Source organism: Lynx rufus, unplaced genomic scaffold (assembly GCF_022079265.1).
Source record: "Lynx rufus isolate CCGP_SWC_20201006 ecotype Redwood Valley unplaced genomic scaffold, mLynRuf1.p SCAF_4, whole genome shotgun sequence".
Classification (NCBI taxonomy): Eukaryota; Metazoa; Chordata; class Mammalia; order Carnivora; family Felidae; genus Lynx; species Lynx rufus.
Window position 1 is genome coordinate 99,895,271 of NW_025814856.1, and position 14,714 is coordinate 99,909,984.

The following is a 14,714-nucleotide window of genomic DNA, read 5'->3' on the forward strand; positions in this document are numbered from 1 at the left end:
TGTTAAAATAGAAATTGCCATTGATGAATAAAGGAGGGAGGGAGGAAGGAAAGAAACTTACAATATGGGCATACATTTTGGGGTATGCCAAAAAACCTCCCAGAGAACATTCCAAACAATAACAATGACAAAAATCTGAAAACGAGCTAACTAACCATTAGATTTTCATTAAACTATAAGTGAACTATAAAGATGCAAGCAATGGGGCACCTGGATGGCTCAGTCAGTTAAGTGTCTGACTCCTAATTTCAGCTCAGGTCATGATCTCACGGTTCATGAGTTTGAACACCACATTGGGCTCTACACTGACAGTGTGTAGCCTGCTTCAGATTCTCTCTCTTCCCCTCCCCTGCTCAAGCTCTCTCTCTCAAAATAAATAAACTAAAAATAAACAAATAAATATGCAAGTATTAAAAAAATAATAACCTTATTTCCACAGCCTCAATATAAATCATAATAAATCCTGGTTACTTGACATGTCACACAGGAGCAACCTCACAGAAATTGAACTTAATGACTGAGACTTACATCATTCTGTATTTATAAGTAGGAGATGTGCAAAGACCCATCACACATAAAAAGTCTGCCTTAAGAAAACTACATTGTGAGACCACATCTTCACATAAAACCCTGAGAAGAGAAAGATCACAGAAGTAGGACTTAAATCCACTTCAGGCAATCTGACTCATAAGCTGATTATCAGAGCTATGTGTTCATTCCATGAGGAATTTTTCTCCTTGGTCTGATATGATTTGGTCTAAAACCTCAAGGGATTTCAAACTCAGTCATAAAGAATATGCCTTTGGGTATACTTTATGACAAAAGTACATACACTATTATTCAAAGGATCCATACAGAATTCAAGCTAAAACCAAAATAAAAATACAAGAAGTGTTTGAATGCATTTAAAGATGGTTGAAACAAATAATTTGTTTAGCAAAGTTATTAATATTTGAGTGGGGTCATGACTCAAGGCTGATCTAGAGCCTGACACATGAAGCTGATGCTTGCCAATCAAATTCCCCCTCTAATAATTAAATGAAAAACAAAACGAAACAAAATTGAGCTACTTGCACTAATTAGCAGGGGCTGAGGATGAAAAGAAGCTGAAAGTCATTTGTTAGGGAGAGAGGCAAGATGGCCAGCAAGGACATGAAGAGAATTCTTGAAGAAGTCAACACCATCAGGAACAAAATAAAACATAATAAACAAAATAAACAGCTATGCAGAAAAGGGAAAAAAAGGGGAGGGGCACCTAGGTGACTTGGTTGGTTGGGTGTCCAACTCTTGGTTTTGGCTCAAGTCATGATCCCAGGATCGTGGGATCGAGTCCTGTGTTGGGCTTTGCGCTGGGCCTGGAGCCTGCTTGGGATTCTCTCTCTCTCTCCCTCCACTCCTCACCCCTCTCTTTGACTCACATGCTCTCTCTCTAAAAATAAAAAAAAGTTATGTGGAACATTGATGATGACAAATGCTGGCAAGGAGGTGGAGCAACAGGAACTCTCATTTGTTGCTGGTGGAAATGCAAAATAGTACAGCCGTATGGAAGACAGTTTGGAGAATTTCTTACAAAATGAAACACACTTTTTCGTTTGTTTATAAAACTAAACATACTCTTAATGTAAGATCCTACAACTGTACTCCATATGTACTCAAAGGAGTTGAAAACTTACATTTTCAACAAAAACCTGCACCAGGATGTTTATAGCAGTTTTATTTATAACTGCTGAGACTTGGAAGAAACTAAGATGTTCTTCAGTAGGAGAATTAATAAACTGCTGGTACATCTGGCAAAGGAATATTACTGAGTATAAACAGAAATGAGCCATCAAGCCATGAAAGACATGGATAAACCTCAAATGCATATCACTAGTAAAGAAGATAATCTGGAAAGGCTACATATTACATGATTCCAACTACAGGACATTCTGGAAAAGGGAAAACTATGAAGACAGTAAAAAAGATCAATGGTTGCTAGGGGTGGAAGCAAAGGGGAGACATAGGCAGAGCACAGAGGATTTTTAGGGCAGGAAAAATACTCTGTGTGATTATTAACATGATACATGTATTTCATTATATATTTGTCCAAGCCCATTGAACATATAATACCACAAATGAACCCTAAGGTAAAGTATGGATTTTGAATGGTAATGATGTGTCAGTGTAGGTTCATCAATATCAATTGTAACAAACATACCACTCTGGTGAGGGATGTTGATAGTGGTGACTTTATGCATGTGTAGGGGTAGGAGGTATTTGGGAAATCTGTATATTTTTCTCCCAATTCTGTGAACATAAAACTGCTTTGAAAAAAACAGTCTTTAAAGAAATGTGCAGAGAGATGCAAAGTCACTTTGAGAAAAACCAAGATGGCCAACAGGAGAAAATGCAGGAAGCAGCCAGTTCCCAGGGCTGCCTCAATTCTCAAGAGCCTTTAATGTCATGTACACCCTCAAGGTAAACCTTCACTCAGCTATTGCTACTTTAATGAGTTTCTGCCCCTGCAATCAAGAGCAATCTGGAGCAGGAATGGGTTCTAGAATCAGTAACAGATCCTCGGAGAAGGCGTGGGATTAACTATAAAATCGTATCAAGTAGGGGACAATGAGGATGTTCTCGTCCTACAACACTGCCTATTGAACCCTCCAAAGATAGTCTAAAGATTCTTTACCGTTACTCCCATTGAAAGATAGAATCTGATTTCTCTCTTCTTGAACCTTGGTGTAAGTGGTTTGTTTGACAAAGAGAAGAGAGCAGAAGTGACATTCAAAATCAGATGGTCCTAAGAAGTCTTGCAGCTTCTGCCCAGGATTCTTAGCATGCCTACTTTGGGGAAGCACTTGCTTAGAATCAAGCCATCAAGGTTTGAAAAGCCAAAGCTACCCAGAGAAGCCACACTCGGTGCTCTGGACAACAGCCTCGCTGGCATCATTACCAGCCACAAGTGGGGGTCATCTTGGACATCCATCCCAGTCAAGCCTTCAGATGACTGCAGCCCCAGCTGCTATCTGCAGCTATATCACATGGAGATCACAAATGAGAAGCACCCAGCTGAACCCAGTCAACCCACAGAAATGTGCAACAATAAAAGAAGTTTCAGGATGACCTGTTATATAGCAATAGATAACCAGAGCGCCTGTCCTCCTCACGAACACTAATATGATTCCCACTAGGAAGGAGGCAAGAAGTGAGGGCAGTAAGGCACACAGGGAGCATGTGTGCTGGCAGTGGGGAGGGTTATCATTTTAAACCTACTTAGTGTCCGGCAGCAGTTTAAATGGTGAGACTGAAGAAAGGACTTTAGGGAAGAAACTCCAAGTTACAAAAAATTGGTTAAATAAATACACTGTTCCAATCATAGCTGTATAAAATCATGTAAATCCACACATTTGTAACAGGCATACTCACTGTATGCCACATGACAACATTTGAATAGAATATCCCCATTTACAACATATTCTTTTCTTGCAAGCAAAGCATAGGAGTTGCGCTAGTGGGAAAAATGCAACAGCATCAACCTAAGAATCATGAGTTGCTCCTGTAGCACGGAGCCAGAATGAAGCCTCCCAAAGCAAATATTTATGCAGCTCAAGTTTACACTTATAAAAAGTATAAAGACATGCATGGAAATGAAAATCACCAATTTCGGGATAGGGTTATCTCTTGGGAGATGGAAGAGGGAAAACCTATTGTGTCAGATATGGGAGGGCCTCCAGTTGCATGTGTTAAAGTTGATGTCTTACGTTAAGTGGTAGGCACATCGGTGTCTTGTACCATTTTTTTTTATTTTTTTTTAATGTTTATTTATTTTTGAGAGAGAGACAGAGCATGAGCGGGGGAGGAGCAAAGAGAGAGGGAGACACAGATTCCGAAACAGACTCCAGGCTCCGAGCTGTCAGCACAGAGCCCGACGCGGGCCTCAAACTCACAAACTGTGAGCTCATGACCTGAGCCGAAGCAGGACACTCAACTGACTGAGCCACCCAGGCGCCCCTCTTTTTGTTTTTTAAACAGTGAGGATTAACTGCGGCTGAATGTCATGTAAAAAAGATGAATGATAAAAACTTGGTCTCTGATACACTGCTATACAGGCATAGAAATATGCATACAGGAATCACCGGTAACAATGGGAATACAGGCAACAACGTCAGGGTCATATTGCAGGAGACTGCAATTAAGATTGCTCTTCATGCCATGTTTTCATCAGTGGTCATAATCTCACCGATCCCTTTCAAAACCAGTGATGTGAGCACATCAATTCTTTCTGTTACTTGAAATGAATATAAACTTCCATAAGCATTAGATATATTACACACACACACACACATACATACCAATCAGCATCTGTGTGTTTATGTGTATGGATCTCAACAGGAAGAGACTACTGTGGACCCATCATCAAAGCACCATTGTTCGAAAAGCATGTTTACTTGTCTCCTTAAAAATTATTACAGAATGCTATTATTTTCTATTGGTATGCAAGTAATTTTTACTGACTATGAGCTTTAAAAGAGAGAGGTTCATCCTTTGACTTTTTTTTTTCCTGGTGAATATTATTTCATTTCTTTTTATTTCAATGGGGATTTATTTTCCTGCCAAATAAGTTAATCATCATTTTTATATTGTCCTTGAAAACAGTAATGGCACCACTTGCATTTCCTTATCTGAAGACTTGTTAAGATCGAAGGATCAAGAATTGAAGATCCCAGACCTCTCAGGATTTCAATCCTCTTATTTCACTGGATGCAGAGAAGACAGTCAACACACAATTATTATGTTAAGGACGGATGCTTCCAGACCAGATGGCATTACCTGTGTTATTTCTAAGCAGCAACACAGTAATAACAACGTGGTGAGAGATAGTATGTTTTTAAAGTCACTGGGAATCTACTTGGAAATGGGTAGTGACAGACCCCTTTCCCTTTGCCATATTTACTGTGAGCCCCACCATCACTGACAATGACCCCCAGTCATGTCCCCCTACAGGGGCTGAGCTCCTGACCCGAGAAGGGGAAAAACGGAAAGAAACAGAAGGTATATACTTGTGCAGGGATGCCTGAGGATCTGGGTCTCTGTCAAAACTCCTACAACTACCAGCCTGTAGAAAACCAAGGTATGGAGAAAACACAAACCACAAAGAACTTTTCAGACTCAGGAGTTTGCAAACCCCAGGCTCAGCATTTCGTTTAGTCTTGAACTGTGCTGAACATATCACTACTGTTAAGTGTGAATCTACAGAAATGCTCAGAAAACTGAAATCAAATTTTAACTGAAATCTAATCTCAGTGCAAACAATGACATTAAAAATTGAGCCAGATTTAACCCTTTTATCCACATCAATGACACCGAAGATTTATCTCTTCAGTTAGAGATTCTACTATTTCAAAAATAAATTAATAAAGGGTATTAATTTTATTCCCTTTTCTTCCAAAAACTTCCTCCAAATTTACTATCATTGTGGTTGTTTTTCTGAAACAATATAATAAAACAGACTATTAGCTTTGCTAAGTGCTAAGAAGGTAACGAGACAAAGGCCTCCTGACGGATTTTCCCTGTTTTTGCAGAAAACAGACAATAAAACAGAAAAGGCTTTCTTCAAAGAAATGAGCAGCTTCAGTTACAAGTGAAAAGTCAGCCATGTGTACTAATTCTCAGTAATAACGAAGCAAGGGGAGCTCCCCGGGGACTCAGAAGTCATTGCCTGGCATGCTCGGGTGAACTAAGAAGGGGGACTGGCCACGTGACCCAAGCTTTCAAAGCCCTTTGTATTCCCAGGTGGAGAGACGAGGCTTTGGAGCTCACAGGACTTTCTAAGGTGTGTGTCTGGCTCCAAGGATGGGAAAATGCTGTCGCAGCTGGCAAGGGAAGGTGCAGCTGCTTTAAAAACACACTGAAGATGGGATCATCTGTCCCACTGTTCAGAGATCTGAAGGGCCTGGATTGTTTGCTACCTACAGGATTGCTTACTCGAAAAATAAACTCTCTCATCTTAAAGCAGCGTTGGTGGCGGGAGCAACACGGGAGACTTGAAACATCGAGAACCCCACTGTCTACCAGCCTTTGAGATGAAGGACGGCAGACCTCCTTTCACAGATAGTTTAAGTAGCTGCAAAGCCCAAGTGGCTCCAGTTTTAAGCCCGTGTTTAGATCAGGTTTGAAGAAGGGCTACGCCTCTTTACAATGACGAGGCATCCACTTCTGATGCCAATCTGTGCTTTGGGTTTAAAATGGGCGACCACAGACAAGAGAACAAGACCACCTACGGCAGACAGGACGCGCCACAACCCATCTCCCCGGCACCCAGGCCCGGGTGCAGGCAAAATGTTTTCATTAAAAAGAAAATAAACCTCCAGATCATTGCCAAAATCTTGAGCAGTTTCACATAATTAATTTCACATTTTAAATTCTTACAGAGATGTACAATCATGTCTTTTTAAGCAGGTTTAAAACCTGACTTTTTCAGAAAAGCAAACCCATGTGACTTACAGAAATACCCTGTTAGTTCAAGTCCCGTGCGCCAGCCTGGAGGCCAGGCCAGACAGACTGTGGCCATGCCACTTTGCAATGAGAAAATCTAGTTACTCAAATGAACACTATGGTTGTTTCAAATGAAGACCGCTTACCAGGAAGAGTAGCTGTTACACCTTCTAATAATATTCTTTTTGATTATTATTGTGTGCTCTTTTTATTTAGGACATTAAAGCCTCCCTTTTTCCATCCTGAATGCTCCTAAAGTTACAGGACAAGGGGATCCTACTTGGCCGTCTATGACAGGTCAGTGATCAAACAGAAAGAGAGTCAGGCACTAGCCAAATTCCACCTAATTCTTAAGAACTACCAGGACTAGGACTTCTTAGTTCCTGCTGCATTCAAGGAACCCCCATTCAATGTGAGGACAATAAGCCCTTTCCAAACAAAGGTTCAATATTCTCAGGTGTTTGCCCTTTAGATGCCATTGCCATCTAAACGCAATGATTTTCAAGAAAAGATTATTTTGTGAGTACCACTCCCTGCAGAGAACAAGCTAATTAAAAAAAGTAAGTGACCTCATCTTTCTCACAAGAAACATAGGTTTAGATGGAAAATATACCGATATTGTATTGCCCTAGTGATCAAAGTCTGTTTACTTAACCAACCTTATCTTTAAATAGTGCCAGTCTTTGTAGAAGAGTTTAATTTACTTAAAGTATTTGCATTCACATGAACAAACCTGTACATGAGATAAAACAAGACATCATGTTTTGCAGAGCTTAAGAACAAGATGCAGGTTGTTCATTCATATAAAGAAATACTCATTCCAAGCAGTTTTGACAATGCGGAACACAGTCAGCCAGTTTTTTCCCAGTGACCTTTTTCCAGAAGCACAGAGAAGCTTGAGGAGTCGCTGGTATTGTAAGGTAAAGCAAAGCACAGAGCTATGGCTGCTGACTCCAAACGACAAATTTAAGTGCCTGACCCAGCAGAGGGTGCCATGAGGAAAGAACGTGCTACAAATTAACTTCAGAAAAAGGTTAGCAAAGATTTTTTCAAAGGCCAAACACTGCTGCCACAAATGACCTCTACTGCAGAACCAACCAAAAGCAATGATGGATTTAACAGGCATGACTTAACAGGCAATAAGATCAGGAACGTTTACCCTTCCATCTCAGGAATGGTTGTCCGTGCCCTAGAAGGCTCTGCCCTTGCACAGGATCTGTGGTTGAACAGAAGCCTTAGTCCACGTTAGGTTACCATGGTGGGGATATACATGTGCAATAATCTTTTCAAACAGAGTTCTGTAAAAGGTACTTACACAGCCTCCAGCAAGGATTTCTGCTGCAAGTGGGACCGAACCATCTTTGTGCATAAATTTATCCCTCACAAAATCATTCACCTTAAAGAAAAATATTTATGGAAGATGATGAAAAACATAAAGAAAGGCATTAAACACACATAAATATACAACTGTAAGTATGTTCTTTTTCTAAGTATACTGAAGTAATCATAAACTGAGTAAATTAAGAATTGTAAGAGTTTGATAAGTACCCTCAACTACATATGTAGTTTGTCTTCTGTCTATCTATCTATGTATCTTCCAGATGTTTCAGGGAGAAAGAAACTGAAAGAGAGATGGCCAGGGGCACCTGGCTGGCTTAGTCGGTGGAGCACGTGACTCATGATCTCAGGGTTGTGAGTTCCACCCCCACATTGGGGTGGAAATTACTCCTTAAGTAAGAGATTACTTAAAAATAAAATGTTAAGAAAAGAAAAGAAAAAAGGGAAGGGAAGGGAAGGAGAAGGAGAAGGAGAGGAAAGAGAAGGAGGAGGAGGAGGAGGAGGAGGAGGAGAAGGAGAAGGAGAAGGAGAAGGAAAAGGAAAAGAGATGGCTTATAAGCCTAAAATGTAAATATGTCTGGCAACCACAAGAGCATAAGAGAGACATACTGACATGAGGGACAAAATAAAACCATATGATTTAGAAGTTAAAAACTATTTCACAGAGTTTGATTAAAAATCACTTTCAAGTCTTCTAACAAAATTTAATCTAAAACAAAACTCATTACTGAGACAAAGTTGAATAAGCAGAATTTTCAGCTTAATAGAATTCAGTATCTAGGGATTCTCAACATCAGTAACATTAATTAATTAAGTATCATCTACTCAAATTGGTATGTACTACAAGCAATTTTAAAAATCAATCATGGTTTTGGAAGCTACAAGCCAGAGAAGATTAGGTGTCCCAAGGTCACGCAGTAACACAGTAAAAAAATCTCAGGCACCATGGCTACAGAGCCCAGTCTAAAAGTAGAGTTGAACTTCCTGGGGCTTTATGACCTTCGTGATAGAAAGGCAGGATCCACCCATTCCACAAACTTCCTGAAAATCGCCCGTCTGTTACACGAGAGCCTGGCAGTGGATAAAGGATCAACTTCAACTAGAACTCAGACTCCTGAACATGTGGCCCAGCAGATGCTCAGAGAATATACCCAAAACATGAATTCTATAAACAGCACATGTAATTGAACTTCAGAGTCAGAAAAATCTGGTTTCGAATTCTAATCTTCCCACTGATGAATTGTGTGAACACAGGTAAACACTTAAACCCCGTGGACCACACTTTCCTTATCTAACCTCTGGGTCACACTTTGCTTGAGATTAAACACTAGCAGATCATACGCATTGTGCCTCATATGGTCGGTCTCGAGGCAAACTTAGCGGCAAGTGCTGCCCCCTCTGCCGCTATGGCAGTGGCGGTAGTGGTGGTAGCAGCCGCCGAAAGTTTTGTTCAAACACAACATCACATGTGTGGATGTTTGGTGTTCAGTGGAGGACAGCGAGAAGCTGGGTGTCACAAGGGCCTCGGTTGAGATTAGCCAGCGCCTCTGAGGAAACACAAACCCACTATTTCCCATGAGAGTATCTGCTGGACTCCTGCGTGTATGCAAACTCCCTTCCTAAGAAGCATCAACTCAAAAGACTTACTGTAAGTTTTATGGCCTTCTCTGGGGCAACTCCCAATAACTGTGGCAACAGACCTAAAAAACAACAAAAAGTAGAAGTATGTTAAATAAATTACTGTTAACTAAACAAATCAACAGCTCTAAAGAGGGGATCACCATCTAAAAACTGGGGCAAACTTTGCGGCGATTTTCTGCTATTCCTTTTAACGAGAATACTCGGAATGGTATGTGTAAGTACTAATGTGTCTCAGAGCCACATCAGGCCCAAGCAAATTCCCTCTCATATTCTGGGTCGTTTGCACGTTGGGTAAGTCAACAGTATTAGTGATACAGGAAATCTCATTATTCCATAAGTTTGTTCTTTTCCCTTCTGCCTCTGAAGTGAAATAAGTGCACTGTAGTGAATAGATTATTTTTTCTAACACTCTTCTCATCCCTCCTACCCCCAAAGGCCCACAGTTTAGCCATTCATTCACTTAGCAACAAGCACAAGACAAACAAGGTTCTTGCTCGGACCAGCCTCAGACGGAAGCAAGGGAGAGGCTTTTCCGAAGACGTGACAACTAGGGAAAAATGCATTTCTGGAAGGGGAACAGATAAGGCAAAGAAAGCAGAGTAGGAACAAGCCTGGTGTGCTCAAAAATGAGGGTGAACCTTGGTGAGCCGCCTCGCACAAAGCAAGAGTGAGGCGTGACACAGGTCGGGGCCAGATGCTACCGCCACATGGTAGGCCAGGGTCCTGAGTTTGATAATATTCTAAGTTCAATGAAAAGTAATTACAAGCTTCAATCAGGACAGTGATATGCTAATTCATATTTTTAAAAAGACCAATTCTTGCTGCTGGGTGGAAAAAAGACAGGACATACTAATGGGTGTGGGTGCATGCATGCGCGTGTGTGTGCGCGTGCGTGTGTGGGTCAGGAGAGGAGACAGCAAAAGAAAAAGTGGGTTTGACATGAATACCTGGGTACAGATGAAGGGGTGAGAAGTGAAGAGTTCAGTTTTAAACATGTAGGCTGAGTGGGAATTACGAATCAGAGCACAAGGGAGAGGTTACGGCCGCTTCCAGGAAAGGAACTTAGAGCAGGAGCAGACCTATATAGGTAAACTAAAAAATATTATTATTTTCATTTGTTCTTTCTAAGAAAATAAAATCAAAGGCATATGCCTTTTCTTGGAAACACGCAGCAAGCTATCCCTGAGGATCAGAATACATTGTTCCCGGTGTCATACTGCTGTCCTCGAGAGGGGCTTCATGATGCTAGCCTTTATCAAGGACAATTTTCTAATTCATCGACATAAAAGGGTTCACTTGCAAAGTCTTCTGAGACACCAGCCTGGCACACACTATTCTTCCTAAGCCCACGGACAAAAGTTGCTACTAGCATGAGGGCTGTGTATCCAGCCTGCAGACATGTTTTATTGAGTAGCGCAGGGTTTCAAAGATAATTTGAGCTTATTGTAAAGACAGAGCGATCAATCGATTGATCCATCCATCCATCTGACAGCCCTGGACCTCTTTCCGACATCAGGGTAATCTGCTCCAGCTGGGAAAGGCTCTACACTTTAGGGTCTGAGCATCAGTTCACCAAGGTCCCCCCCCCCCCATGCCAACATGGCAATGAAGACAACTGACAGTTGTCATTCATCATTTTCTTGCTCTGCTGATATCATTACAAGAAAGAGGTGTTTTTCTGTGCTTCTGGTTCTAGAAAAAGTACATATAAAACAGCCTTATCATTTACAAAAAATGTGAGAAAGCTCATTTCATTGTGGAACTGAGTGATGAGGATGATGCTAATGAGAATGTTGTTTAAAAGGAACTAACTTGAAAACAGCTCACAAATTGTTCATTGTGTGTCAGGCACTTTACTAACTCATTTAATCCTCATATGAGTTTGCAAGGTCTTCTCTAGGCAGCCACTCTTTGAGCCTGCTGCACCCCAGGACCACAGCTGATTGGACGAGGGTAAGACACCGAAGATAGATGCAGCCACTGAGTTCAGCAACCTGGGCCCTGTGATCTGGTACCATAAGTGGAGCCAGCCAACTACCTATAGAAGCCAAAGTACGGAGGGGCGCCTGGGTGGCGCAGTCGGTTAAGCGTCCGACTTCAGCCAGGTCACGATCTCACGGTCCGTGAGTTCGAGCCCCGCGTCGGGCTCTGGGCTGATGGCTCAGAGCCTGGAGCCTGCTTCCGATTCTGTGTCTCCCTCTCTCTCTGCCCCTCGCCCGTTCATGCTCTGTCTCTCTCTGTCCCAAAAATAAATAAACGTTGAAAAAAAAAAAAAAATTAAAAAAAAAAAAAAAAAAAAGAAGCCAAAGTACGGAAAGAGCCTAAATGTCCATCAACTGATGAACGGATAAAAAAGATGTGGTTTATACACACATTGGAGTATCACTCAGCAATCAAAAAGAATGAACTCTTACCATTTGCAACAACATGGAAGAAACTAGAGGGTATTATGCTAAGAAAAATAAATCAGTCAGAGAAAGACAAATACCATATGATTTCACTCATATGTGAAATTTAAGAAACACAACAGGTGAACATAGGAGGAAGGGAAGGAAAGGAAAAATAAGATAAAAACAGAGAGGGAGACAAACCATAACAGACTCTTAAATAACAGACTCTTAAATACAATGAGGATTGCTTGAGGGGAATTGGGTGGGGGGATGGGCTGACTGGGTGATGGGCATTAAGGAGGGTACTTGTTGGGATGAGCACTGGGTGTTATGTTTAAGTGTTGAATCATTAAATTCTATTCCTGGCGGGGGCGGGGAGAGAAGTAGAGCTAGCCAGTTAGGAATCTTCCCCCAGGAGCATAACCGAGTCCTCAGAGGTGAAGAGCCAGTTAGCACAGGGGCACAAACTGAGAAGATGCCCTGTGGAGTGGGGAACGCGGCCAGCTGAAGCCCTGGAGATGCTAATGCCACAGTGAAGCGTTAAGAAAATAAGGACAAGAAAAGGAAGTGAGATGGCAGAGAGGAGACAATGGGAAGCAAATGCCAGAGAGAGAACACAGCCCACGAAAGGTGCGCAGATGAGAGGAGGAGCCTGGACCATCTTCTGGTCCCTCCGAGGCCAGCTTCTAGGGACATTCCCGCCCTGGGATCACTGCGAGAGCTCTGCCTTCCTTCTCTCTCAAGTAAACCCTTAACCAAGCTCTGCTCTCGCTAGTTTGAATAGGGCTTTGCTCTTTATAATCTAAATAACCCAGAGCAGCACAGAAAACATGAACTATTGGGCAAAGCAAGTGCTCTTATTCAAAGGAGGCAGTGTTCTCTCCTTCTAAACTACATTCGCTTGTGAATCTTTTACTTATACCCTATGAGGTAATATGATGTCTCTAATAGGAGAAGAGAGGCTTTGTTATTACGTTATGAAAGTACAATGTTAATTTCTACAGGTAGAATATCGGGATGAGCTGCTGTAACTACATCTTAGCATTTACGATTCCCATGTCACTCTGTATTCAGGTCAGGGACCAAAATGTTTAGTTAAATATTTACTTTCTAGATGTATTTTTCTCATCATTAAATTGTAGACCAAAACCATGGATGAGTTGAAAGCACTGTGATTTAAATGATGATCTCTTGTCTCTAGAACTACCCTGTGACAGTCTTTTAAAATGACTAATAAAAAACAGCCCACAGAGCCGAATGACTACGGTGTTAGGTACAATCACTTCAGCCAGCATTTTCAGCTACTGAGATTTGTCTTTCTCACTACAAATTTAGTAATGCACCGTGAACAGCAAAAATCAAAACCAAACAAAAGAGAAAAAAACCTGTATTTAAGACTAAATATAGGGCAGCAAATATTTATTTGTTCAGCAAACATTTACCAAGTGCCTTTTGCATGCCTGGGACTGGAAGGAACTGGGATGGACATAGTAAATCTGTGCTGCCCCCAGGAGAGATTCTCAGTTTACAAGAAAAGGGAACCCTAGGTGTCTCGGTGTGCCCAAAAGGAGATAAACCACCTTAAAAAAGAGCGGTGAGTGCCACAGCCCAGAGGTATCAAAAGAACTATGTGAACGTGTTGGAGAACACCAGTTTCTTATAGGAGGGAGGATGGCGTCAAAGAGGAGGAGGTCCCTGACCTAGATCTTTAAGGACAGGCAGAGGTTCACCAGAGAAAAGAGATGTGGGTAGCATGCAGGGCAATGTGGCCAGGCAGAGGGAATTGTGAGTGAAAGGCCCCCAAATCTCAAGTTCGTGGCACATTCAGGGTTGGGACAAGATCAGTGAAGGCTGGTCAGAAATAGCAGTGGTAGGGATGATGACAACGGCCGGTATTGGGGGGGCACTTACTACATGCCACACACTGCTCTATGGGCTTTTTGTGAATCAACACATTTAATCTACTCAAGTCAAAAGAGTAACTCAGTGCAAAGTTATTTTTATCCCATCAACAGACACTGAAGCTGACTGCAAGGAGACTGCCCAAGGTCGCTCATCTGTTAGATGGGGGAACAGGTTGAACCCAGGCGGTCTGATTGTAGGGGGTGACCCTACCTGGTGCCCTGTACCACAACTTCTCTCCCATGTCACGCGAAGAAGAGTGCACCAAATTCTGTAGATACCTGCGGTGGCTTTTAAAGTAGAGAGTAAAGTTTAAAAAGTAAAAAGTTCTAGAGGCGGGTGAAAGACAGATGATCAAGGCAGAGAGCTAAGACTCAGAGAGTAATTAAGAGGTTAAGGTAATAGAATTAGAAGCCCTGAGTTTCACCAAATGAATAACTTCAACTCAGTAAGAATAAAACCAAAGTACAGATCCATGCCTAAGACTTGGGCCAGATGTTGGCACATGGGGAGTCCTGGGTAAGTACCATTCGTGTGGCAACTGGCCTGGCTAAATGAGAAAACAAACGTGGCTGTGGACGGCAATCTGATGGCAATCTGAGTGGCACTACAGATGTGGGCCTTGACACCATCAGCCCTGGGTAAATGCCCTTCGCAAGTGGTCATGATCCGTGGGACAATGGCAAGTCACAGAGTCGGGAATTTCAATAACCCTCTTGGTTCCTTGACTTGGTGGGGGGGGGGGGGGCAGGGGAACGTGGCTCAGTAACGCCCAAAACAGCCAGTCTTGCTACAGCACTTCAGTACGATCACACTGAAGTTGAAAGTACATATATGTATGACATCTGGGTAACTCAGCAGAAAAATTAGGCTTCTAATATAAGATGTTTCTGCTGGAGTCTGGAAACTCATTTTAACCATCAGAAACAGAGAATGGATGTGTGTGTTGTTTCTAACTTGTCAAAA

At 41.9% G+C, this 14,714-nt stretch overlaps 1 protein-coding gene across 4 annotated transcripts in view; it reads right to left on the bottom strand.

Annotated features, from left to right (window-relative positions):
* The window catches only part of SLC25A13 (solute carrier family 25 member 13), a 185,185-nt gene that overhangs the window by 44,892 nt on the left and 125,579 nt on the right, over positions 1-14,714 (bottom strand). For all 4 annotated transcript variants that reach the window (XM_047096290.1, XM_047096289.1, XM_047096291.1 and 1 more), the window contains 2 exons: positions 9,463-9,515; positions 7,793-7,873 (listed from right to left, as the gene is read on the bottom strand). In XM_047096290.1, the coding sequence (XP_046952246.1) occupies positions 7,793-7,873; positions 9,463-9,515 (134 nt within the window). The remainder of the gene's footprint in view (positions 1-7,792; positions 7,874-9,462; positions 9,516-14,714) is intronic.